Source organism: Arvicanthis niloticus, chromosome 2 (genome assembly GCF_011762505.2).
Source record: "Arvicanthis niloticus isolate mArvNil1 chromosome 2, mArvNil1.pat.X, whole genome shotgun sequence".
In the NCBI taxonomy this organism is placed as follows: domain Eukaryota; kingdom Metazoa; phylum Chordata; class Mammalia; order Rodentia; family Muridae; genus Arvicanthis; species Arvicanthis niloticus.
The window spans coordinates 46,316,207-46,344,126 of NC_047659.1; the positions used below are offsets into that span (position 1 = coordinate 46,316,207).

Consider the following 27,920-nt stretch of genomic DNA (forward strand, 5'->3'; position numbering starts at 1 on the left):
TGGGTGGGCACAACCTCCTGCAACTTCAGCTCCAGAAGACCCAATGCCCTCTTTGGCTCTATAAGTACTTGTATTAATGTGCATATAACCACACAATACACACAATTAAAAACAAAATAAATATTTTTTAAGTAAAGAAAGAAACCTTTAAACTGGAAGGATGCTTTTACTGAACCAGGCAGGCTCAAGGCACATGTAATGAAGACTAAACGCTAGAGATAAAGACAAGGTCCTAAAATGCTTCAGGAGAAGCAATTCATTTCCAAGGATCAGAAATCAGAATGGTACCAGAGTGACAAGCAATAATGAAAAACTAAAAAACAATGGAACAATGCTTCCAATTTGAGAAAATGACTTCCAACCTAGAATTCTACTGCCAGAAAAATGAACAACAACAAAAAATTACAGGAAGAAAATATGCAAGGTCTCAAAAAATTTACCATGCTCCTTCACAAAGGAAGTGACTGGAGAATATACCCCACCAAAACAAGGAAATAACCCAAGAGATAGAAGATATGAGATCAGGGAATAGGAGCTCAAACACAAATCAATTGGAAATGAATACTCAGGGTTAGAGAAAGATTCTAGGAAAATACACATCCCAGGGGAACAGAGCAAATAGGCTCAGTTAAAACATATTAATGAAGTACTTCAGGGGAGAGAGTTAAAGAACAAAGGAAAAGAGGGGAGGAATAATTAGTATTTTAAAATAATGTCTGCTGTACACAGATGACTATACTAACCTAATAGCTGTTAATTGTGAAAAAAACAAAAAGCTTTACAAAGGATACATTATAATGGAGACATTAAATTCAGCTATGAATAAATTTATAGTGAAAAATATAAGCACTGAAATACTGACGATAAGTTAAAGTCCTAAATTCTACCAAGCTTAGATGAAGGCAGGGTGTGTATTTCTGTAAAAGTAGAAGACTGGATGATTTAACAGAGCTAACTCCTTGCCTTCTACAATACAAAGTCAGTGTGTGTAATGGATCTGTTGTTGGACTCTGTTAATTTCTTTCTACTTTTGTGCTGGTATCGCACTGTCTTAATTTACCGTATTTCTTGGTATTTAATAGTACAACTCCCCCGGCTTTGTACTGTCCTTAATATTATCTTGATAACTCACCTAGAATCACCTGGTCTTACATTTATAAGCATGTTATCATGCTTGTATCTTTATCTTGGCATGTTTACCTTTACATTTTGAAATAAATTTTGGAAGTTTATTTATTTTTACCTTCCCCCAATACTGTATGTAGCTTTTACTGGCTACTGCACTACTCCACAGACAAACTTGTGAAGCGGTGACAAGCACTGTAATGCTGAAACTTCCCATTCCTAAGCACTGCAGCTCTCATTCTTTCAGGCATTTTTTGGATTTCTCTGACTACAGACCTTCAGGAAATTGTCAAGTATCTTGTCAGGTTTACTCTGAAGTATCTTATAATTTTTGTGCATTTGTAAATCTTTTCAAAAATTTACTTTTCATTTGTTGGTAAGTAAAAAAATTAATTTTTGGAATGGCATATATACAGAGGCATGACCAAGTGTATTCTCATTTGTCAATTCTTTGTGATTTTCTTCTGTAACAATCATGAGTATGATCTTTATTCCAATACGAATGGTGGTGACGTGACTATGTTGAGTCATGTAACTAAGTAAGCTGTGTAAGCAAACGCAATGGGCCGTTCTCTACATCCTGGGAGGGCAGCTTTTGAGCTCTGCTATTTATTTCGATGGCTCCTCATCACTATACTGATTATTATGGAGAGTTGCCCTGCCCTGCCTGTCCTCTCAGGAGCTTGGATTACAGATATAATCCACAGCAGCTGGCCATAGGTATTCCTATTTAAGGTCAATTATTTGAATGTCAACAGTCTTAGTACAGATTCCTTGGAGAGTAAAACTAGCAATTTCTTCACAAATATTCTTAACTTTACCTTCTGTGTCAGAATTAATACATAATTTTCCCATATGTTAATGGTACCCTGTGCCATGAAATTTACTTAATACTTTTGTTCTTTGTTTTTAAAAATAAGGTTGCAGTTAGGTCTTGAAATAGTGTGATAGTTTAAGTACATTATTGTTCCACAATTGATCTTAATAAAAATACACTTGGTGTTACACTTTAAAAAAAAAAATTACTTTTCCTAACCCCAATGTAACTCCTTTCTATAAGGAACTTTTAAAGTTACTTACTATACTGGCTGGTTTTGTGTGTCAACTTGACACAAGTTGGAGTTATCACAGAGAAAGGAGCCTCCCTTGAGGATATGCCTCTATGAGATCCAACTGTAAGGCATTTTCTCAATTAGTGATCAAGGGTGGGTGGTGCCATCCCTGGGCTGGTAGTCCTGGATTCTATAAGCAAGCAAGCCAAGCAAGCCAGGGGAAGCAAGCCAGTAAGCATCACCCTCCATGGCCTCTGCATCAGCTCCTGCCTCCAGGTTCCTGACCTGTGTGAGTTCCAGTCCTGACTTCCGTTGGTGATGAACAGCAATGTGGAAATGTAAGCTGAATAAATCCTTTCCTCCCCAACTTGCTTCTTGGTTATGTTGTTTGTGCAGGAATAGAAACCCTGACTAAAACACATATTTTGTTTTTACTTAATGTGACATATTTATGGGCACAATGTTGTAACTCAATACGTGCCAGTTAAATTAGGGTAATTGTCACTTCCAGCTCTGATCACCTGTTCCGCTCCTTTCTCATACATAATTCCATACAAAGTACAAAACAGGTGACTGCAAGTCACCAGGCCATCATCACTCTTCCCTCTTGCCTTACTTTAGTAATCCTACTTTGAGATATTTGAGTAGTTCTTGTTTCCACATAGCACAGACAGCATGTAATACTTGTTCTTCTGCATCTGGCTTATTTTACCTAACAGTGTCCTCTAGTTCTACCAGTTTTGACACAAATGGCAAATGTTTATCGTTTTAAATGCCTACTTATAATGTGTGCGTGTGCGTGTGTGTGTATGTGCACGCCAGCTTATTGTATGGGCACCAAAATGTCCAGAAGCATCAGATTCTCTGACACCAGAGTTAACAAGCAGTTGTGAGCCACTACGTGGGTGCTGGGAACCCAACCCAGATCCTCTGGAAAAGCAGCTCGTTCTCTTAACCACCAAGCTATCAACAGTCCTGTGGGTTTTTTTTTTTTTTTTTAAGTTTTAGTTATTTTCATTTTAAGTGGACAAGAGGTGAATTGTTTTGTACCATTTGTACAGTCCCCATGGAAGACAGAAGATGGTGTCAGATCTTACTGAACTAGAGTTACACATGATTGTGAACTGCCATGCCCAAGTGCTAGGAACTGAACCTGTGTCCTCTGGAAGAGTAGCTAGTGTTCTTAACCACTGAGCAAACTCTCCAGCCCTGAGATTTCATGTTTATCATTGAAAAATACTTCTTTGTATTTTTATCTCTGATATACTGACTTCATTTCCTTTGGGTATATTCTAGAAGCAAGACAGCTATTCCATCCTCTAGACTTAGTTTTTCTGAACAATCTCCTATGATCTATATAATGGCCATCCTAATTTGCATTTCCACAGGCAGTGACTAAGACTTTCTTTTTGTTCCCATCACTGCCAGCATGTTATTTTTGCTATTTTGGCAATAGACATTCTGATGAAGGTTAAGATAATATCCCATAGTTCTGATCTGCATTTCCATGACAGCTACTGATGAGTAATTCTGTAAAGCTTTCACTGGTAATCTTGTCAAGACTTTGAAGGATAATAACTAGTGTTTTTTTTTTTTTTTTTTTTTTTAAGATGAAACTACTAAAACTAAATTTTAAGAATGAGCTTCCTCATTTATACTCCTCCACATTTTAAGTCCTCTTGGATAGAAAGAGAAAACAGCTCCCAGAGCTGTCTGTCCTCTGGCTTTCTCGAATGCACGCCACAGCAGAGTTATGCTCACACACTTAAGACTACAAAAATAAATAAAAAGTTACTTGTTAAGTCCTTATGTAGCTAGTAAGCATAAATCACAGCATAAAATATTCAAGAGGACCTATTCCATAAAATCCTAGTGAAAATATCTGCAGGAGACGAGGGAACATCAGACTCTAACCCACTACCTTTTTAACAAAGTTCCATGGAATGTAACCAGCCACAAACACTGAACGACATTTGGTCTATGGCTACTTGAGTACCACGACAGAGTTAAGTAAAGCATTTATGGCAGAATTCATAGCATTAACTACTTGGCCCTGTAAAAAGTTATCCAAATGCAGCTACACAGACCTTATCATTTAGGGCCAGAGGTGGCAGAACTGAATGCAGTGCTGCACTTCACCAACAGATGCCCCCATCTAACCATGCTAATCTAATATAAATTGACTCCCTAAAAAGCACTGTCTCAATTCAATTCAAAACTTAAGTCTTCTGATATAAAACACAATTAACACTCCCTATCTGAGGTACTCAACCTCCACTGACTTTGGGTAGTCAAGCATCAGAGGTTAGTTTGTTTTGTGCTGCCTTTTATTTCTGGTGGGACTATAAGTTATTTTGCCTATGTATTACAAACCTTCTAAAGATCCTTCTTATACACACTCCTGACCCATGACTATGGTTAAAAACACATAACATGAGACCAATCAACTCTTTCCCTAGAAGAGTCAGTCCCAACCTTTCCCAGTGCTGAGCCCCTTTACTGTAGTGGTTCCTCACGCTGTGGTGGGGACCCCTAGCTATACATTATCCTCATTACTTCACAACTCTTAAGTTTGCCACTGTTATTGATCATAATGTGAGTATTTTTGGAGACAGAGATTTGCCATGGGGCGATCCACAGATTGAGAGCTGCTGCCTTGGAGCTTAGGCTCGTGGAGTGGCATAAACACGGGGTGGAGGGGAAAGGTGCTGCTTCATGGGCTGGTTTCCCCAAGAACACCACAATCAGAAGGGAAATAGTTCTGTCGGCCAATGTGACCAAAGTTGCCCTACCTTCATACAAGTCTCACCTTCTCAACCTTAGGACCATTCTGTGAACTGTCCCACAGTCTACAAAATCTTTTCCCTTCCATAAGACACCTAAAACTGGCTTCTTTTTCTGTAAATAAAATCCAATAACTGGTATATAAAATGTAAACCCCTTCAAAATGATTTAGCAAAAAATCTGGAGTGGACAAAAGAAGAAAATAAAATCACCAATTCAGACAAGCTAATTTGTTCATCTTAGCATTAAACCAGTATTTTGACTAGTACTAGTTATAGACAAAATTGTAAAATGAACTAGGCTTTCGTTCTCATCCTCAATTTCAATAGGCATTGATATTTTGTTCTTAGCTCTGCTAGCTGCCAAATAATTATTCATCTATTATTGTGTTCTTAGATCTCAATTAATTTCAAACAGTAAATTCAGCAGCTTAGATTTCAGTCTGCATCTATAAAAATAAGAAGAGCCTGCTATATGCTCCCATTTCCTTAGATGTCTTAAGTTCACTGACATAGTACCTCAAAATATCCATCAACTGCTGGCCATAGAGGTGCAGGCCTTTAATCCCAGCACTTGGGAGGCAGAGGCGGGTGGATCTCTAGGTTAAAAGCCAGCCTGGTACATAGAGCTAGATCCGGGACAACCAAGGCTACAGAGAAACCCTATCTCAGAACAACTAGAAAAGAGAAGGGAAGGAAAGGGAAGGGAGTGAAGGAGAGAGGAAGGGGAGGAGAGAGGAAGGGGAGAAAAGAAAAAAGTATCCATGAAGCTAAAGAATTTAGTTAGAACATTTAATATTTTAAACAGAATTTTTGAAATGAGGGCTTAATTTACAAAATATTCTAACAATCCTATTAACTCCCATGAACTACATGATAAATGTGCAAAACTAAGTATGCCTACACAAGTTTGCAGCTCTGCCTATTCTGCTCCATTATTAGAATGACTATAAGATATCTGAGGCGGGTATATAATTCTGTCTGCAAACCAGGAATATTAAATAAAACCTTACACATGGAGTCCTTTAAAATGTATGCTGAGAATGCTGGGCAGAACATAGATAGCTTGACTACCATGGGAAAGACCCTGGATTCCCTATGCACATACAGATATGAAATAACAACTTTGGTTTTTATTCTCATCTCATATCATCAGCTTGGAGGTAAATAATATTATTAGTAAATCAAAAACTGGCACCATTTTCATTTCCAGACACCTTGCTAGCTCTGGCCACCAGGAATAGAATACATGAGCAGGTTAAGACGGTTGTATGATTCTGTGCTAACTCCAGATGCAATTCAAATATTTTCCCTAATACTTTCTAGAATAAATTCAAGTCTCAAAACAAATTTTTCGGGCAGAGTGCTTGTCTAGCATGTACAAGGCCTTAGCTTTAACATCCAGTTCAAGGGAAGAAAAAGAAAACCACAAAACAAACTACCCTAAATAAACTTAATTTCTACTTTTCCCTAAACCAGATTAAAATCAGGCATACTATTTTGATTTCTATTTTTTTAAGTTTAAAAAAATTATTTTTATTTTATTTAATATGTAGGTGTGTTTTGCCTGCATATATGTCTGTGCATCACTTGCATGCCTGCCCACAGAAGACAGAAGAGGGCATCAGAGCCCCTAGTACTGGAATTACAGACTGTTACAAACCACCATGTGTATGCTAGAAATCAAACCCCAGGCCCTTTGGAGAACAGTCAGTGCTTTTAACCACTGAGCCATCTTCAACGCTGTTCTGAACTCTTAAGTTATTTCATCCCTCAAATTAAAATATGCAAGTCTTTCGGTCCTTAACATTTTAGTAGTCTAGTAGAAAATAACTGAAATGTGACATAATCAAGTCTGCTCAGGTACACCAAATTTGTATTTGGGCAATCACGTAGTCAGAGAAACATTCAAGATGCTGCCTCATCTCAAACAGCACTGCCTCAGTCTGATGACAGAAGGATCACTGGCATAAAACAAGGTCAACTGCATGTTAAAAGAAAAGGCAGGAAACCTGCCTGCTTAAGAAACCAGCTTGTTAAACTAGAGAAAAGTGAGTGTGATGAAAAATGGAAGGAGAAGCATAAAACTGGGCCACAAGAAAAGGCAGCAATCAAAGACTGGGAACTATGTGAGACCACTGAAGAGTTTCTAAAGACAGTATGCCATCAGATGTGCCTTCCAGAAAACCCAGCAAACTAGAAAAATGACATCTAAGTGCACACATCCCACACTCTCCACACCTGTGGAGATGATTCCACAGTAAAACAAAGCAGCAGCTGTGACCGTGTGACCCAGCTCACGCCTTCCCTGTACCCTTAAGAGGGTGGCTGTGGCGCAGAGGTAACAGTTGCAATGGTTAATTAAGAAAAGTAGGAGCAGAACCACACTGGGCTATAAAAGTGACTCACCACACAACCTACAAGGAAATGGAATCTGAGCCTGTTCTTTTGACCAAGCCTATGGTAAAGAATGTCAATCCCAGGAAGGAGATTGGACAACTGACATGAGCTGCTCTTCTCCCTACAGAACCATGTACATAGGAAAGGAACACTGAGTAAACTCCAAAAGCTTACCACTTTGGGTAAAACTAGCAGAGCTAACAATAATAAGTAAGTTCAACTAGGCTGTAGGACATAAGAGCCATGCACAAAATTCAATTGTACTTTTTACTCAACAGCAATGAACACCTGAAATGAGTGAAGTGGACAATTCCATTAAAAGAGAAAAAACAAAACAAGACTCAATGCCTTTATACTACTGTGAGAAAAAAAGAAAAACTCAGAAGTTCAAACAAACGAGTTATACCAAAAGCCACAAAACATCACTAAAAGAAAAAAAGACCTAAACAGATGTAAAGATATTTGTGCCATAGACTAGACAACTTACTAAGGTTCCAATACTTACACTAGCCTAAACATTTACCTGAGACTCCTACTACAACTCCAGTTGTTTCTGTTTGTTTTTATTTTAGAAAGTGACCCACTGGTTCTAAAAGTCAGAATGAAATAAAGAGACTCAGGATAGACAAAATAATCTAAAACAGGAATTGAGTTTGCAATAGCACACTTCCAGTTTTAAAATGTATCACTAACTACACAAGTGTGGTCTTGTGTTGAGGACAAAAGTATAGATCAGAGAGAAGTGTATAGAGAAACAAAACCACACATTTATGACCCATGAATAAACAACCAGATAAGCACAGGTACATATTTATTCTCTCTCTCTCTCTCTCTCTCTCTCTCTCTCTCTCTCTCTCTCTCTCTCTCTCTGTGTGTGTGTGTGTGTGTGTGTGTGTTTATGTGTGTTTGTTTAAAATTACCCAAGACCTGAATGTAGGGGCTAAAACTATAAACATCTTTCTGGGTTCATTTTATGACCAGGGAAAACACCTTCCAGAGAAGAATTATGTGGTTTGGCTTAAGGTTTCATCCCATGGCCCCATGCATTTGGCGACAGCATCACAGAGGGATCATGAAAAAGAGACAGAGGAAAACAGAGATGGAAAGGGGCAGAGGAACTGGAAACTCTTTCAAAGGCTTACCCTCTAGTACCTCATTCCTCTAGCTAAGGAAATCTCATCTCCTCAATCTCCTAAATAGCACCACCAGCTGGGACCAAGGGTTTAACACATGAGCCTGTAAGGGACATAATACATTCACTCCTCAACAATGTCTCAGAAAAGAATAAGTATACATTATGTGACATAACTATGCAAGTTTCTCAGACACAATACTCAAAGACTGGGAGAAACCTCTGTAAATCATTTATCATGCAAAGATCTATTACCCATCCATCACACATAAAAACTCAAGATTTAAAAGCAACCAGACTTAAAAACAGGCAGAGGATTTGACTAGATACCCCATCAGAGAAGATATATCAATGGTAAGTAGGTATGTGGGGAAAAGTTCAGTATCACTGGTCAACAGGGAAATGTATATCAGAACACTATTGGTATTGCTTTATACACCAACCGAAATACTACACTAGAAGAGATAGTAACCAAATCCTGACAAGGTTGGAGAAACTATATTTCCTGTACACCGCTGAGGGGATAAAGAACAACCGAGGGGAAAACAATTTGGCAGTTTCTCAAAGTAAGAAACACAAAATTAGCCGGGCGGTGGTGGCGCACGCCTTTAATCCCAGCACTTGGGAGGCAGAGGCAGGCGGATTTCTGAGTTCGAGGCCAGCCTGGTCTACAGAGTGAGTTCCAGGACAGCCAGGGCTACACAGAGAAACCCTGTCTCAAAAAGCAAAAATAAAAAAATAAAAAATAAAAAAAAATAAAAAAAAAAGGAAACACAAAATTACCCTGAGAAGGATAAAGGATGATTTAACACACACTAATCAGAAGATGTAATGCAGCATCTGAACAGACGCAGGGACAGAAATCACAGCTGTCTCAACAGATGTAGAAAAGGTCTTTGGACAAAGTTCAACATCCTTTCTTGACCAACACTGAAGAAACTAACAGCAAAGGGGATCAAACTGCAACATTATAAAGGTTGATGACAATACAGTACACTGAAGGAGGAAACACTAAGTCTTTCCTCTAAAATCAGTAACAAGTCAGGTTTCCACTACTTCACTTTCATTCAGTATGTACTTGAATTATTAGCCAGTAGTAAGACAAGAGCAAGAAACAAAGGAGCCATGATAGGAAAGGAACTCACTTTAATCACCGCTTTTTACAGATGTTTCCATTCTTAAAGGGACTCTTAAAGCCTCCAGAAAACTCTTAGATTTGATAGACTTTGAGCAAAGTATTAGGATGCATATTCTACACACAAAAACCAGGCGCTTTCCTATATATCAACAACAAATACTGAGAAGGAAATTCATGATGGGAAAGCACAGTGTAAGATTTAAAAATGTGTGTGTGCATGCTGATAAACACACATAGGTAAGTGATAGATACTTAGCCAAGGAAATGAAAAAAATTACAATGAAAACCTTAAAACATTATAGACAAATTGGAGTCACTACAAGATAGAGCCCAAGGACTAGTATAATACTGTAAAAATGCATACCAAACACAAATCTATAGATTGAACACAATCCTCCATCAAAAGCTAACCAAGTACATTCTTCACACAAACAGAAAAAGAAATGCTACAACTCACATGGAAATATTAATGACATCAAGTAGCCAAAGACACCCTGGGGGGAGGTGGGGTAGGAGAGCAAGGCTGGGGAGGTATCACAGTATCTGATTTCGAACATATACCACAGACCTATAACAGATACAGCATGTTACTAAGACTAATATGCACAGATCAACAAAACGGAAGACACAGAAAGCCACATGGGTCCAGTCAAGTGATTTTCAACAAAGGTGCTAAAAATTCATGTTGGAGAGAAAGACAATCTATTCAAACTTGATGGGAAACTAGGTCCCTCTCTCTCTCTGTTCAAAACTCAGCTCAAAACAGAACAAAGAGTTCCATGTAAGGCCTCACACTTAGATACTGCTACAGGTAAAGCAGAGCACACTTCCTTCCATAAGTACAGGCATAGGCAAGGGCCTTTTGGTCAAAAAATAAGAGCAAGAATCTCCAAACACAACTGTGTTAATATAGAGATCTTCTGCAGAGCAAATAAAAAGAAATCAGGTTTCTAAATCCTAACTTCTACACAATATAGAAATCATAAAAAGTAATAGTTTCCGGTAAGCATGTGCCTAGGGCTCCTGCACGAAAAACACTTGGTGATTTAGTGTTATGTACTGGGGGGATGGATGCACACATTATCATGGTCAATGGACCATTTGTAAGACCTGGTTCTCTCTTTCCAACAGGAGTCCTGGGGCTTGAACTCTGGTGGTCAAGCCATCTCAACAACCCTACCAAATATGTTCTAGACTACTTAACACAAAGAAAGGACTTGAAATGAGATTTTACTCACTTTCGCTCCAACACTGCAACTCCCAGTACTCCCAGTGCTCCCAGTAGCAACTCCAGTAAATCTCGCTTCCAATAATTCTTGCCTTCTTGGATCCAGACTGTGAAGCTCATCCATTGCACCTATTAAGAGAAAAACAAAAACAAAAACAAAAACAAACACACACACATGTGTATGTACACACATATACATATGTATATGTATTACATATAGTGAAATTATAATACAAAATTTAGAAAGAAACACTCTAAACAAATTTAGAAACTACAACTTTTTAAATGTGCACTGCATCTTAATAGTAGATTTATACTTTTAACCACAGCCTAAGGTACACTCAGTTCAGTACGCGAGTACACACACAAGCAAGCATTCATAGCAACACACATACATACATAAAAGATGTTCGACAAAACACTTGGCTGTAGAACTAAGAGAAGTCCTATACAAGCCAGGTGTTGTAGCACATACTTTCAAACCTAACACTAAGGAGGCTAAGGCAGGAAGATTCTGAATTCAGGTCTAGCCCAGGCTACACACAGAGCTCTAGCCAGTATGAGTTACTTACATGTAGAGGAATTTTAATCCAGCAGCATGGCTGTTCTGGCAAGGGATCACATCCAAAGACCTTCTAGGTCTATGTGATCTGGCTGGAATATAGACATGTCCTTAGTGCACACCTTTAATCCCCTCTGGCTGAAACAGACACGCCCTTAGTACACACCTTTATTCCCAAACAATGAAGGTAAAGTTAGTTTGTAGAAGGAAGCAGCAGGTTTGAAAGTGACATCTAATTGAGGGGCAGGCAAAGCGACAAATCAGAGAAAGATCTGACAGAATGAATCAGATTCACCCAACTCTCATTAGAACAGCACAGGAAAGAGAGGCAGCTTCAGAGAGCAGCAGGAAAGGGTTGAGGGGAGAGGTAGCAGTTTTAACACACAGATTTACAGACACAGGTTGCAAGTAAAGGCAGAATGAGCCAGAGAAGGGGGGTGAGGGGAGCCCAGAAAATTAGAAGAGACTGCATCAAATTAGAGACCAAGCAGAGTAATTCAGTCAGAAACAGAGAAAAGCCAGTTTGAATCAGTCAGCATGGAGAGGAGTTTGGGCCAGAACAGCTGAGCTGAAACAGCCAGCCAGAGCTCAGAAAGAGAAAGAGTGAATGAACTTACTCAGCAGTAAGCCTCCAAGACAACAATTATATTTGGAGAATATTATAGTTACATGCCTCATCTCAAAAACGTAAGAAAAAAGAAGAGGCCTATGCAATGTCAACTTTGTTCTAATGCATTAGGGGGTGGGAAGAACACATTAATTAATTATGAGTCTAAGTGAACCTATAAGGGAGCACTCTTCCTAGTGTACATGGGGCCTTAGGGTCAATCCTCGGTGCCTTGAAAAAAGGGAGAAATTTATATTTATATTTTACAATAAAATATTTTAATTTTTAAAAATTAATGAATTGGACTTCATCAAAAGTTTAAAGACTAGTGCAAAAGACATTTCAAGTGACAAGGGAAGCAAAAGACTAGGAGAAAATGTTTCTAAAGCAATCTGAGTGTTCCATACCTCTCTTTTGGTCTGACAACTGGTGTTGCTAATGCACCAGGCACTTAGGAAGATAGAGGCAACAGTCCTACTTGTCCAGGACCAGACAGCAAGAACCAGGTTATTTTACTTCTTGCTAATCTTGCATATGTATAGTTTCTTCTAGGATGTAAACTTTCCTTTATATGCATCTGAAGAGGGAGCATTAAACTAAAAAAAAAAAAAAAAAAGCCTCGTTTCAACATTTCTAACACTTTCAAAGACTTTTTAAAGAAGGAATATATGTGAGTACCCCTAGCACAAGTCCAGGCACAGAAAAGGTGATTTAAGAATATGCTGGCAGTGCCTGAAAAATCTTACCTACAGCACTACAGATCTGTTAGCTAATTCAAAACCTTATCAGCTAAGAGCATTCCATCGATACAAAACAATCCTGCATTTTCATAAGGTCCTATAAGCAATCTGTACCTGAAAAGCTCTGCTGTCAAAATTTTGCCAACTTTTTTGTAAAGAGAGGGAGGGAGAAAGGTGAGGAGGGAGGGAGGGAAGGAGGGAGGGAGGGAGGCAGGGGGGGAGGGAGATCCTAAAAATTCCGATTTCTGTAAGCCAGAAGGGAAATCTTATGCACATTTACATAAGAAGAGAAAAGGTTTCCACAGACTTCTTGGACGAAACTCAAATAACAGTCACTGAGAAAGGCATCTTGCAGTACAAGTGTGCTGATAAAAGGGATGGATTCTTTGGGGGACAGATTGTCTCACCATTTACTAGGGTTTTCTGTTCCTAACATCTACATTCACTCATAAGTACACATCTGAAATGAGTCTCTGTGTTTTAAGCTTTTAATATAAAAATTACTTTGTTGTTGTAATGAACTCATGAATAGAAATGTGATCCAACTAGATTAGTCCACTCAAATACTCATCCAGCCCCTATCTATACTAGCAATGATAAGCTTCTATAGTTAGAATAGCCATCCTGAAGCCCAAGAGATTCACTTAGGGTTTTACATTTTCATCATTAATTACATCCATAGATCTTAGTTATTTTTACTTTATGTGTGCACTGAGTGCACATGCATGCAGGTGCCTGTGGAGGTCAGAAGAGGGTCTCATATCTCCAGGAAGTAAAGTTACACATGTATATGAATTATCATGTAGGTTCTGGGAACTGAAACCAGGTCCTCGGCAAAGAGCAGTCAGTGCTCCTGACCCTGATATACTGACACACATATAGCTAACTACTGATACCAAACCCATCATGTGATTTTAGTTGAAGACATTCATTACTTGGAAAACAGGTGTAGAATTCTAATGGGTAACTCTTTAAAAAGTTTGCTTTGCAAAGTGTCACTACAATACAGAATCAATCAAAAGGTCATTAGAAGCTCTTCAGTTGTATAACTGAGATTCTAAAACATGGGAGTTTCCTTTGAGCTTGCTACACTATCTGAAACTACAGGTAGAGCTAAGAACGATACTCATGCATGTGTGCAGGACTGAACACCTACCTTCTTAACAGCACATAGGTGGACACGAGGGTGCAACAGCACTACATGTGCATTCTATTTTTATTTTTACTTATTTTATTTTTGTTTTCTTGAAACAGGGAGGTTTTCTATGTAGCCTTATCTGTCCTGGAATTTACTCTGTAGACTAGGCTGGCCTCAACTCAGAGATCCACCAGCCTCTGCCCCTTGAGTGCTGGAATTAAAGGCATGTGCCACCATGCCTGGCATGTGCACATTATTTTATCTTCTGGATTTATTATATTTATTTTTTAAGAAAGCCTGTGAATCTGTAGAAAAAATAATTCCCCAAAGTAAACAGTATTTGGTAATAGTAACTGATAATAGTTGGTCCTCTTTGATCATAAAATTTTCAATCTCAGCCTTTAAACAACTGTAAAGACAAACAAAATACTAACACTAAGCTAGTCAGGATACTCAGCTTTTGTTCTTTACAAATGTCTGTGGAAGCAATGGTATCTTAACTCCATGAGAGTGAATGGCATCCACAAGAGTGCTTCACATATTCTCTATAAATGACTTGCTGATGAATAACACATTAACAACCATAGGCTTTGAACATCTGACATTTGTTTATCAGTTTGGAGAATCTGCACAACTTTTATACTATCATCACCCTAGCACAGCTATATGAGTTCCACTTCTGTTTGTACTTAGGTGTTCCTCAACTTTGAAAATACTTGTCTGTAAGTGTTCCACAAACAACATTCACAAGGTTAATTTCCTGCCACTTTAAACATCTCAGTGAGTTCTCCAGTAAATAACAACTGAGTAGCACCAATAACATCTGTCAACTCCTCCAGAGCCAGAACCGATATAAACCATGTGCCTTGTTTATAATTGACTATCAAAGCTACCCTAGATGTCCTTAAGTGTTAAAGTCAATTATTCTTGCCAAAAAGCTAAGAGTTTTAAACAAGTCTCTAGACATAACTTTTTTGACTTCTATGATCCAACAACTTAATTAACTCAACATCAGTAAATGACTATGCTTAGGCAGCAAATGAGTCCATTGGAAATTTGTTTTGATGGTAACTTCATATTTTTTTTTCATTTAGGGAGAAATTATACCATGATGAGATACTTCATTTCAAAATTTCCAATTATAATCCCAAAAGTTGGGAATTCGGCAGTATGTTTACTCTGGTAATGTCAACATAGATACTTCTATCTTAATAATAAAAACAATCTTTTTGTTTGTTATTTAATTCAATAAAGTAATCCAAATTCCACTCAAGGGCCAAGGGTGTAGCTCCATGGCATGTACAATATTTGGATTTCAGCTCCAGCATATACAGGATTTGTATGTGCACACGCAACACTCAAAGTTCATTTTCTCTTTTTTTTGATGGATACGAACTAGTAATAAAGAAAACAAGTAACAAAAACCAACAAGAGCCATGTCACTCAGCAGACTGTCATATTATAACTGTATCACTAAACACCATAATCTAAGATCAGTATAATGTAATGAAAATTATACTGTATGGTCTCTGTCACGATTGCTCAGCTCTGTCACTGCAGTACAAAAAGAGTCATAAATTTTGGAAAGAGCTAACACTATTTGTGGACATTGAAGTTTCAGTATTACTATTGTTTCTTTGATCTTTAAAAACATTTAGGGCTGGTGAGATGGCTCAGCGGTTAAGAGCACTGACTGCTCTTCCGGAGGTCATGAGTTCAAATCCCAGCAACCATATGGTGGCTCACAACCATCTGTAATGAGATCTGATGCCCTCTTATGGGGTGTCTGAAGACAGAGACAGTGTACTTACATATAATAAATAAATAGTTTAAAAAAACATTTAAAATGCAGAAGTACATAGTTATGCTATCATCTGAGAGCACATTTCAAAGATTTCAATCTAATCTAGACTCTCATTTAACCCTCAAGTCTTCAGTATTCAATTACAAGGGGCGAACCTTTCTAAGAAAAAGTAACACCACCACAATCCATTAAGTTATTATAGTGTTTATACTTTGTAAAAAAATTATAGTACATACTAAAGGCATTAACATTCTTAAGAAATATCCTCCAATAGTACCTGACAGTAATCCTAGAATTCTAGAGATCAAGGCAAGAGAATTCCAAGCTCAAGGTCAGTCTGAGCTACATAGTAAGTTCAAGGTTATGTATGCTGAGCTATATAGAGCAAGACCCTGTCTCAAAAAAGCCACCATCAACAAAAGAATATCCTCTAACTTCTCTTCATTCCATTATTTTTACTTGCCTAATTGTCAGATATATAGTTGTAAACTCCAAATTTTAAATTAAAACAAAAGCTGACACAGACCACATGAAGCTCATGAAGAAGAAAGACCAAGTGTGGATGCCTCGGTCCTACTTAGAAGGAGTAAAAAAAAATACTCAAGGGAGCAAATATGGAGACAAAATGTGGGACAGAAACTGAAGGTGGGGCCGTCTGGAGACCATTCCACCTGGGTATCAATCTCATGTGCAGTCACCAAAGGTAGACTGATGTGGATGTCGGGAAGTGCATGCTGACAAGAGCCTGATATAGCTGTCTCCTTAGAGGTCTGGCAGAGTCTGACATATTCAGAGGCGGAAGCTCACAGTTAACCATTGATCTGATCAAGGGGTTCCCAATGGAGGAGTTAGAAGACTGAAGGAGCTGAAAGGATTTGTGGTCCCATGAGGAGAGCAACAATACCTACCAACCAACCAGAGCGCCACAGGGTCTAAACCACCAGCCTGGGAGCACATTGGGAGGGACCCATGACTCCAGCTGTATATGTAGGGGAGGATGGCCTTGTCGGGCATAGGTGGGAGAGGAGATCCTTGGTCCCATGAAGGCTGAACACCAGTGGGGGGGGGGGGGGGAGAATTCGAGGGTGGGGAGGTGGGAGTGGGGGAGGGGTGGGGGCACATCCTTACAGAGGCAGGAGGAGGGGGGATGAGATAGAGGGTTCCTGGGGGGAGGATGGGGTAAGGGGATAAAATCTGAAATGTAAATATAATATCAAAAAAAAAAAAAAAAAAAAAAAAAAAAAAAAAAGCTGAGACTACCCAAATTAGAGATCAACAGAATGCTTTATGATCAAAACAGTCTCAGAGAACAAAAATGAAGCACATGACTTGACCCCATTAGAGCACTGTGCTGTGTCCCACTCTCCTCCTCTTTCATCAATGGACAACAGCTGTCATAAAGCATGACTTCCCAGACCGGCATAGAGGATGCACTAATTATGATCAATCAGCAGTGCTTACAATTACACCACCTTTGTTTTTAACAAGATTTTTTAATTGTATAATTTTTAGTTGCCTAAGTCTTCATCTTTGACAGTAAAAATAAAATAAAAATATTTAGAAAGCATGTCTTTAAAATTTACTGTTACCAAAGGGCCAAGAAAATAAGTTAGCTCATTAAAAAACTCTCTAATAGATTCTGCTGCTGCTGAGACCTCACCATAAAATTTTTTAAAACTTGAAACTTCCCAAAGTCTAAAAGCTAAATTCACTCAAGATTGTTAACTTTCTGTGTTACATTTGATCTGATATGATGGCTTCTACATAAGTTTTTCTGTTAATATTTTTTCACATAATGACTGATAAGGCTGAGGACATTTTTATTAAAAAGGAAGCCAGGATAAACCTAAGAACTCAGTTTAGTGAAGTAAAACATTCAATTTAAGTAAGTCTTTTTTGCTTGTCTTGATGCACTTCAAAGTACAGGGACAAGAATGAAGGAAACAACGACGTGCTTTTCTAACACTTTAGGGGTAATTCTGGTTCTTGGCCTAAAACATGCGTTTTAGTCATTCTCCAGGGTCTCGCCAGAGAAGTGTGGCTTCAAAAAAATATATGTGTCCACAAATAAATATATACATAAATAAAACCTTCACTTTCCAACAAGCAACAGATCACTACAGAAAAATGTAAAATGGGAGGGTTAAGAGGAAGGAAAGAGTAAGGGGAAATTAACTATAATTTCAAAAAAATATTTCAGAGGCCAGCCTGATCTACAGAGTGAGTTCCAGGCCAGCCAGGGCTACACAGAGAAACCCTGTCTCAGAAAACAAACAAACAAACAAACAAACAAAAACAAACAAAAAAATTAAAAATACCCACTTTCACATAATATGTTCATTGACAATGTTTTACGTAACTTGCTCTGTCTTTAAATCTAAAATTCGATTCCCTATTTTAAAACAAAATAGTCTCATTTTCTGGCAGTTAAACCACAACATTTTAAATGAATACCACAAAATCAATCAAAAAATCATTTTTTTAACAGCTTTCTCTGAGTTTAATAAAAATATGCCCTAAACTTTTCTAATAGTTTTAGAGTGTTTGATATATCTAGTTTTTCCCCAAAATGAAAAAAATCTCAATTTTCTCATGAATGCAACCTTCCCCACTGATTTGAAATACTTCTCTGGTCACTTATCACATTTCACACAAGCAAAGTCTGTTTGGATACTCAACTCTGTTCTAGTAAACTATCTCTGAGCTATATATACATAACTCCTATCTACACACACACACACACACACACACACACACACACACACACAGAGAGAGAGAGAGAGAGAGAGAGAGAGAGAGAGAGAGAGAGAGACAGACAGAGACAGAGACAGAGAGAGACAGAGAGACAGAGATTGCACACACATAAGCACATATAACAACGAAGTATTTTGTCCAAATGATTAGAGTCATAACAGGCACAGTATCTAATGTATATGTTCAATTATATAAGCCTATAGTGAGAAGACAGTCTATTCTAGACTCACTCCAAGTCTAATGCTGTGTCATTTTAAACATCATTCTTGTAGTCCTCACAGGGAAGAATACCTAAGATATATTGAGACCAAACTGCACAGACTGGATCAGAGGCAACACACTGGATTTCTGCTTCTCTAATATAACTTTAAAAACTAATTTTAAAAAATGTCTGATAAAGTGAAAATTTCTGATTTCTTTTGGAAAATGAGTTGTATGTATCACACACATTTTTCTGGAAGCTGTCTTTTTAGAGGATGTTTTGCTGGAGCAGACACTTTTTGAGGGTGCATGAAATTTGGAGAGAGTATAAATGGAACCCCAAACAAGAGAGAACGCTCTTGCATTACAACTTTATGCATTGCTTTGCTGGTCTTCACTAGCTGTGAGACACTTCACTGGTCTTGCTTCTTCAATGGTCTTCAGTTTGAAGAGAGAAATTCACCAAAGAAGTTCTCATGGTATTCCGGCTGATTCCACTGACTCATGCTGATTTGGCAAGGCCTTGTAATTTCTGATGGATCCAGCCATAGCTACTGACTGGTGTTTGTTGTTTCCTATTGGACTGGACTGATGATATCCTGATAAGGAAGAGTTTAATCACTCCAAAGAACTACTTCTAAACAGGTCCATAACCCCCTTTTCCTATTATCCTTCTTTTTCCCCAAGCTCTAATCAGTGGGTTAGAAGAGAGGTTGAAGCATTCAAGAATCCTAAACAAAGTAGGTTTAGAAAAATCTAAGCCTACTAGTCTTTCATCAAAATAAATAGACAGACAGACAGACAAACACATGCAGGGGTAGAAATGATTATTCAGCATTTGCAACACAAGCCTGAAGATCTGAGTTTGGACTGACAGAAGTCTGTAAGCTAGCTAGCCTAGAATATGCAACAGAAACAACAGCAGACCCTGTGTCAAAGAAGAACAAAGGTAAGATCCTATACTGGCAGTTGTCCTCTGACTTCTATATGCATGTCATGACACACACAATACATACACTCTAACTATGTAGGATTGGTCAAGTCCCCACCCACCACCACCTTTATTTAGCATCCTGCATCATAGAAAACAAAACAAAAAATGATACAAAATTTATATATCTGTTACAGTAAAACAAGTTTGTATTTTTGTATGTTGTACTAAACTTGTGACTTAGAGTTCATTCAATAAAAGGCACCTATTCACATGCTAACATAGAGGTGTACACCAGCACATACAAAATACATCTCGTGATTTACACTCCTTCCAACTTTCTCCCTGGTGTCTGAAATTCCTAGTGGGTAGAATAGCATAGATTTTAATGCTTAATTTCTCTAATGTTGTGTAAGATAATTAACCAAGATCCTTTTTCTCTAGCCTCAGGCTTACAATTTTAATTTCCCCCCCTCATACATTCATACATGAATATACAGATACATATTTTATACTAGGTCTTATTTATATATTAACATATAATCCCATTTTAAAAATAAGGACATTAAAAATGAGGTTAAGTTATATTGTCATTTGTTAAAGGTTAAAGACTCCCAATTGAGGACACTTTTATTCCAAAAAAAGGTTCCAGAAGTCTGTATGTATGACAGAAAAAGAGTGGCGAAAGGTGAGTGAGTATACAACTGTGCTGGGAGAAAGACTATCTGCCAGTGAAGTGTCAACACACGTCAGTGAGAAACTAAGCCTACATTCTCTCCTCCAAGTACTCACTACTCATTCATCTTTTCTGCCTTCATGTATTTCCTTACTCTTAAAATAACAGCTATTTTTTAAACAATAAAAATATAGAATGCTCCACCCAAACTCTCACCTCCTAGATGCTACTTCTCAGAGATATAGGCATAGCTATACAATCGTTTAAAAATATTTTTTCAATTGTCATAATTCACTGACAAGATTTACTTCATAATACTAATTATTTGCCATGAGCAAAAGAGTATGTATTTTTATTTTAAAAAGAAGCAATTTCATTTTGTTCTCTTTGGACCCTTAATAAAGAACACAAAACTGAGCCCGGCATGATGGTGCACACCTTTAATCCCAGCACTCAGGACGCAGAGGCAGGAGGATCTCTGTGAGTTTGTGGCCTGACTCATCTACAAATAAGATTTCCACGTGGTTATACAGAGAAACCCTTTCTTGAACAAACAAAAACAACAACCACAACACACAAATTGCTGACAATAACAAAAAATTTAAATTAATTAAATTTAAACCCAACCTGTAAGCCCTAACACCCAATGAAAACCAAAATGAATATTCTGCTTATTCTCAGACACTCTTTTTTCCCTTCTTTTTCCAACAATAAAGATTATGCATCTTAGTAGCTATAAAAGTAAATTTTATTTACCTGAGATAATTGTTGTCTCCAATCATCAGCTAACACAGGCCTACTCCTGGAAGCATCTAGCCTCCACACAATCTTATCTAGGCCTAAATGTTTTCAGTCTCCGAGACTTATTGCTGAGTAAGCTCACCCCTTCCTAGTTCTTTCTGATCTCTCTGGCTGGCTGTTTCAACTCAGCTGTTCTGGCTCAAACTCTCCAAGCTAACTGATTCAATCTGACCTCTCTCTCTTGACCTTTCCTGAACTGCTCTGCTCAACCTCATATTAACTTTGGCAATCTGTTCTAATTTTTCAGTTCATTTTCGATCTCTGGCTCATTCTGTCTTCACTTGTGTCTAGCTTGTTCTCTCTTCAACCCGTCTCTGTAAAATTCTCCCAGTAAAACCACCTCTTACCTTTTTCTTCCCTCTGAGCTGCTCGCCTCTTATCTTGCCTCTCTTCCCTTGAGAATTGGGTGTATCCTATTCTGTCAAATCTTTCTCTAATTCGTCACTTTGTCTGCCGCTCAATTAGACACTTTCAAACACAAGAGTCTCCTTCATACTAACTTTACCTTCATTGATTGGGATTAAAGGTGTGTACTAAGGGCATGTCTGTATTCCAGACAGAGGGATTAAAGGTATATGCTAAGGGCTGAGCCACACACCTAAAAACAGGGTTGTTGCTTTCCCCCTCCCCAACCCCCCCCCCCCCCAGTAAATAACAATCTCAGGGCTCACAGTATGATCAAATAAGTAGCCCCTGATATTTACAACTTTAAAGTGAAAAAAAAGTTCATGATGTGATAAGTTTGTGTATGTTAACATACTGCTAAATCAAAGAAAATGCTTAAAAATTCTTATCAATCCAATTCTCAGTTTGAGCTTATTTTTTATAACTAACAATTATATGTTCAGAAACTCATCAGGTTATCGATTCCCAATGACCCCCCCCCAAAAAAAAAAAACCTTCACATTTTTGAAAAATAAAACCTGAATGTTTTAGAGGAAAAAATAATAGTAATTGTTCACCAAGCCACAAATAATGTAATAAACTTAGAATTTGTGTACTCTCAAACACACAACAAACTCAATCTCTGTTCTCACATTTAGGGCTGGAGAAATAGGATCTCTCATTGAATCTGGAGCTGATTGACTGACCTAGACTGGTTGCCAGGAATCTTCCTGTCTCCAGCCCCCTAGTCCTGGATTACATGAGGATATTGATGCATCTGTCTTTTTATGTGAGGACCAGGAACCCAAACTTAAGACCTCAAGCTGGTAAGGTATAAGACGACGAAGAGGAAAGGCACGAATACAGCACAGCATATAGAACTGAGAGTAAGACAAAAGGACAAAACATTGCTTCGACTTGCTACATGAATTTTAAAAAAAAGAACTTAAAATTATTTTGCCTGGATTCATCATAAAACTTATCACCACCTTAGTGGATTATACTACACAGACAAAGTATGACTGAATAATTCTCTGACGCAGGAAAAAAAATAATCCTGAATCTATTTCTGTAACATCAGAAGAGCTCCTCATTCCAAGTTGATATTTGTTTTACAGTGTACTTTACTGCTGGCACACTCCTGTAATACCCGGAACTCAAGGGACTGAAAGCAGGTGAATCCTAGGTTCCTAGTCAGCTTGGATGACAAAATGAGACAGCCTCAAAACATAGGAGCTGGGATACAGTTCAGTGATAAAGCATTTGCTAGCATGCATAAGGCTTGGATGGCTGAATTCTCAGCACCAAAAGTAACAGTAGCTAAAATAGTAAGATTTTTTAGATCGTTTTTGTTTGTTTGTTTGTTTGTTTTGTTTTGTTTTTGGAGACAGGGTTTCTCTGTGTAGCCCTGGCTGTCCTGGAACTCACTCTGTAGACCAGGCTGGCTTCGAACTCAGAAACCTGTCTGCCTCTGTCTCCCGAGTGCTGGGATTAATTCATGTAGCAAGTTGAAGCAATGTTTTGTCCTTTTTTCTTACTCTCAGTTCTATATGCTGTGCTGTATTCATGCCTTTCCTCTTTGTCATCTTATGCTCTTTGCTGATGACAAGTGAACCATTGCCTCAGTGCTGACCTCTTGAGTGTCCATCCTTACTTCTGGATAAGCAAGTAAGCCCTGACAGTAAAACTCACTATTGTCCTTTCTTATTTACACCTCTAAAGTAAACCAAATTCAGTATCTCCAAAAAAGAAATTCTGTCTGAAGATAGGATCTGGTTGAAAAGTGCCCGCCTTACAAGGCATGCGCCACTGTTGCCCAGTGGATTGTGAGGTGTTGAGCATCTCTACAGCATTTACAACACATCAACCCTGCTTCATGGTCTCCCCCTGTACCTTGTCAGCACACTGAAAGAGTAAAGGACAAAGAGTATGTTTAAAATGCTGGCTATCTAAAACAAAGAACAGCAAAAATATAAAAACTACTAAAATATGGTTGGCTTGGACCAGCAAGATGGTTCAGTGGGTAAAGGTACATGCTTCACAAGCCCAACAGCAGTAACGAGAATCCACATAAAGGTGGATGGAAAAAAACATTTCTACAAATTGGTTCTCAAACTACACAGACAGACAGACAGACAGACAGACAGACAGACAGACACACACACACACACACACACACACACACACACACACACTCATCATTATTGTCAGTCATCATCATCCACAGGCAATAATACTTTTTTAAGTGTAAAAAAATAGTTGGCTAATAATTTACAAAACAGGCCACAATCTTAAATAGATGTTTCCTTGGAGATGAATATACATGACTAAAAGTATGTGAAGACATCCTGGTACAGCAATTCTACATGCATATGTGCAGAGGAACAGAAAAACCAATGTCAGCTCCATATTTACTGCAACATTGTCCATAACAGCCAAGACACAGAATGAACCTAAGTGTCACACAACTGATAATAAATTTTTAAAAGTTAGCATGCGTATATAATGGAATACTATTTAGCCTTTTAGAGACATCCTCCCCAGCAAGCAAGCATAAACAAACCTACATATGACATTTGCTAAGTGCCACAAGGCAGGCAAAGAAAGACAAATACCATGTACACGTGGAATCAAACAAATTTAACTCACAAGAAAGAACAAACTGGGATCGGTTGGGGTGTGGATTGAGGAAATAAACGCTGTCAAAGCATACAAAGATTCTGTTAAAGTACCCCTCACAATAGCACTACTATAAGAGGTAGCAGCATGGTAAATGTCATTCATACATCAGTGAATAAATACTACAGAACTTTACTAAGCCTAACAAAAGAGAAATTCTGACACATGGTAAACCTTTGAAGACATTACACTAAGTAAAATAAGCCATAACAAGAAAGATAATAGTGTATAGTGCATGATTCCACTCAAATAGGAGTAGTCAAACTCAGAGACAGAAAGTGCACTGTGGTGCCAGGGGTTCAGACTAGGGAAGAATAGGCAGTCATGGGTTTAACGGCAGGCAGTTATAGCTTCACAAGATAAAAACAATCTGGAAATAGCTGTTCAACAATAAAACCACATACACTTATCAGTACTAAACTTAGAAATGATTAAGACAGTAAACTGTATGTCATGTATTTCTCACCAAAATTAAATGTTTTATTATAATCGTAATTAACACACTTGCATTGCTACACTTTTGGCTCCCGACTTTTACCTATTAAAAGACAAACACCTGCTTACCACTAACATCCTTGGAAAAGAACAACCAGACACCCATTTATCTTCGATCTATGGCTGCGCTCACACTGCAACACAAAGAGCAGTTGCACTAATTCTTTCCAAGAAAGTGTTTGGGCTGGGGATGTGCTCAATTGGTTGAATGCTTGTCTGATGCGCATGAGGCCCTGGGTTCTATCCCCAACACCACATAAAATGGCAGAGTGGTATGTAGACAGGAAGGTCAGAAGTTCTAGGTCATCCTGGGATACTTATAAAGTTTGAGGCCATACTGCCTAAGTTAATGGAGACCTTGTCTCAAAAGAAAAGAAAAGAAAAGAAAAGAAAAGAAAAGAAAAGAAAAGAAAAGAAAAGAAGAAACGAGAAAAAGGAAAAAAAAAAAAAAAACAAACAAACAAAAAGCTGTTTTCAGGGGCCAAAACACAATTCAGTGGTTCAACATGCACAAGACTATGGCTATGATTCTCACCTTCTCCACCCCACAAAGGTTTGACAACTCACATCTCATTCCAAAGTAAGGTGTAAGATAAATAGAAATAAATTAACTATCAAAAACACTGATTCAATACAGTACCTTTCTGAAAAATATAAAGTCAGTTTTGATTTTTATGGGGCTTTATATTTTACTTTAGTCACCAAGATGTAGGCACAAGTATAAGTTAGCATACCAAAAATGTTGTGCTGTGAAATTTCTATACATGTATATCATATATTTTGCTCATGTACCATTCTATATCCTCTTACTATCCCAATCTACACCCCAAAGTCCTCTATTTCATGTGTCTTATTTAGATTTGTTTGTAGGTATTCTAATCTGAAGTTTATATATAAAAAGTGGTATTTGAGTTTTTCTCATTTTTCTTCATATGATGTTACCAAGATCCATCTATTTCTTAAAAAAAAAAAAAAAAAACAACCACAATCTCATTCATTATGGTGGAATTAAAAGTCTACTTTGTGTATACGGTACACCTTTATCCATCAGACATTTAGGCTGGCAGCCATTTAGGCTGATCTTATACATCCTGTCTGTTATGAATACTGTCACTCACTGATAAACCTGGGTGTGGAGGTACCTATTACATGCTGACTTTTTATTCCTTCGAGTGTGTGATCAAGTGCTATATTAGGATCATATGGCAGTTCTAGTTAAGAAAATGCCATACTGTTTTCCACAATAGCTGAACTATTTAGATTCCCATAAACAGTGTCTAAGGGGTTATTTCCTCCAACTCTCCAGTATTTGTTTCTTTTTCTTTCTTCTGCTAGGCTTAGGTTGTACCCAGGGTCCCAAATGATGAGCAAGAGACCCACACCAGGATATATCTCTGGCTCTTTTACTTTTTAAGTCAAGGTCTCTCAAAGTTGCTCAAGCTGGCCTTGCCTTCACTAAATAACTGGGATTACAGACCTCTGCTACTAGGTCCAGCTAATTTCTCCCAAAGCTAGGCCACTCTGATTAGGGTGAAGGTAAAGGTAACAGAGGGCTTCTGTTGTTTGAGATGGAGTTCTGCTGTGGAGCTAGCTGGCCTGGAACTTGCTATGTAGGCCAAGCGGGCCTTGAACTTGCAGCAATCTTCCTGCCATTGTCTCAACAGTGCTGGAATTCCAGGTACATTTACCACCAAATCCTAATGGCTAAGAATGTTGCCTGCAGAAAGTGAGGTAATCCACAGTCTTTAAGATGAAACTTCATCCATTATAAAGCCCTTAGGTTTTTCTTATTGAATATAGGCTTTACACTAACTACTAAATCTGAAAATGTTAGACCTAAAAGGCATTTTTACTTTACACAAATTTAGAGAAAGTATCTTAAATTCATTCTCTCTCTCTCTCTCAACTGATAAAAAATATGAAGCCCTGGGTTCAATCTCAAAACTAGCAAACATACACATGAAGAGAGAACTGATAGACTTTTATTAAAAGTTTGTATTACTTTCTCATTTTCTTACATTATAAAAAATGCAAAGACTGAGAATGAGGACTGTCATGTATCACGTTCATGTTCAAAGAAATAAAACTCTTATAAAGGTCAGGGACCTTTAGACAATAATGGAATCTATTGCTATTATAAGAAGGTGACATGATTCATTACATGTCTTCAATATTACATTCACTACAATCAGCTCCATTATAACTAATCAATGAAGAAAGAGCTGTTTACAAATTAATTTTATTGGCATAACTTGGTTGCCCCAAAAAAGGGTTCACAAATTATGTCTTCAAGATCTTAAAAGTATCACTACCTAAAATTAAACCTACAACTCCAAAAAACAAACTAGTGATAAGCTGACCAGTCTGTACATTACTAAAGACAATCTAAACAAAAGATAAAAGACAAAATGGAAATAAGAAAAAAATTATTCAAAAATTAAAAACTAATTTGTGTATTAAAATAAAAACAGCAGTAGTGTCTCACCTTTAGTGATTTTCCATAAACTGGGCCAATTTTCACTGAGGAACCATGAAAGTCAGCTTCCGGATACCAGGCAGTGAAGAATAATTTTATAAATAATGTGGGTAGGTAGGGGTACCTGCATGAATGTGTGCATTTTTTATAAAGTTCAACTGGTGTCTATACAGGAGATAACATTCTTCCTAGAAAGCCATGGCTTGCCTAATGTCAAGTACAGGATAGCACTCTCAAGTTACTGTTCAGCAGCATCCTGGAGACCTCCAAAATACAGCTTTCTGAATAGATTTAAAGCTCACTCCAGAGAAGAAAACACATCCCTGGTACTATAAATCTCTCTAAGAACCCAGGCTTGGAGACCTCATAGGCCCCAGGAGTTAACCTCTATTATTACTCTGCTAAATGGACACTACAACAAGTTGGCTTCTAAACTGTTATCTCTACACTCACAGATCAGTACAGCTCTCAGACCTTATTAGAGAAACTTCTTTGTGCAGTGGAGTGGAAAGTGAGGAATACAAGAGGCTTACAACTGTTCAAAGTACAGAGTGTCACTGCAGTGCAAAGTGCACAAATGAGACAATTAATACCTTACACACACCCCCAAAAATTCTAAATCAAAACAAAACTCTGCCCCTGATGAGGGAGAGGTGAGTAATACTCTAAGACCCTGAGGTTTGAGAATGCCCAAGGAAAACTTCTGGACATGACAGGAATACTGCACCCATCAACTCACAGCAGCTGTGGCTGCCTGTACAAGAGCAGCACATGATCAAGCCAGTCGATGTCTACCATGGAAGAGAGAGGGGCT

At 38.0% G+C, this 27,920-nt stretch overlaps 1 protein-coding gene across 2 annotated transcripts in view; it reads right to left on the bottom strand.

Annotated features, from left to right (window-relative positions):
- The window catches only part of Tlk1 (tousled like kinase 1), a 117,464-nt gene that overhangs the window by 70,267 nt on the left and 19,277 nt on the right, over positions 1 to 27,920 (bottom strand). The window contains exons 2-3 of one of the 2 annotated variants that reach the window (XM_076928893.1): positions 12,435 to 12,623; positions 10,869 to 10,987 (exon numbers count right to left, since the gene is read on the bottom strand). In XM_076928893.1, coding sequence (XP_076785008.1) covers positions 10,869 to 10,982 — 114 coding nt within the window. In that variant the 5' untranslated portion in view covers positions 10,983 to 10,987; positions 12,435 to 12,623. The remainder of the gene's footprint in view (positions 1 to 10,868; positions 10,988 to 12,434; positions 12,624 to 27,920) is intronic. The other variant, XM_034496797.2, reaches the window with a different exon arrangement.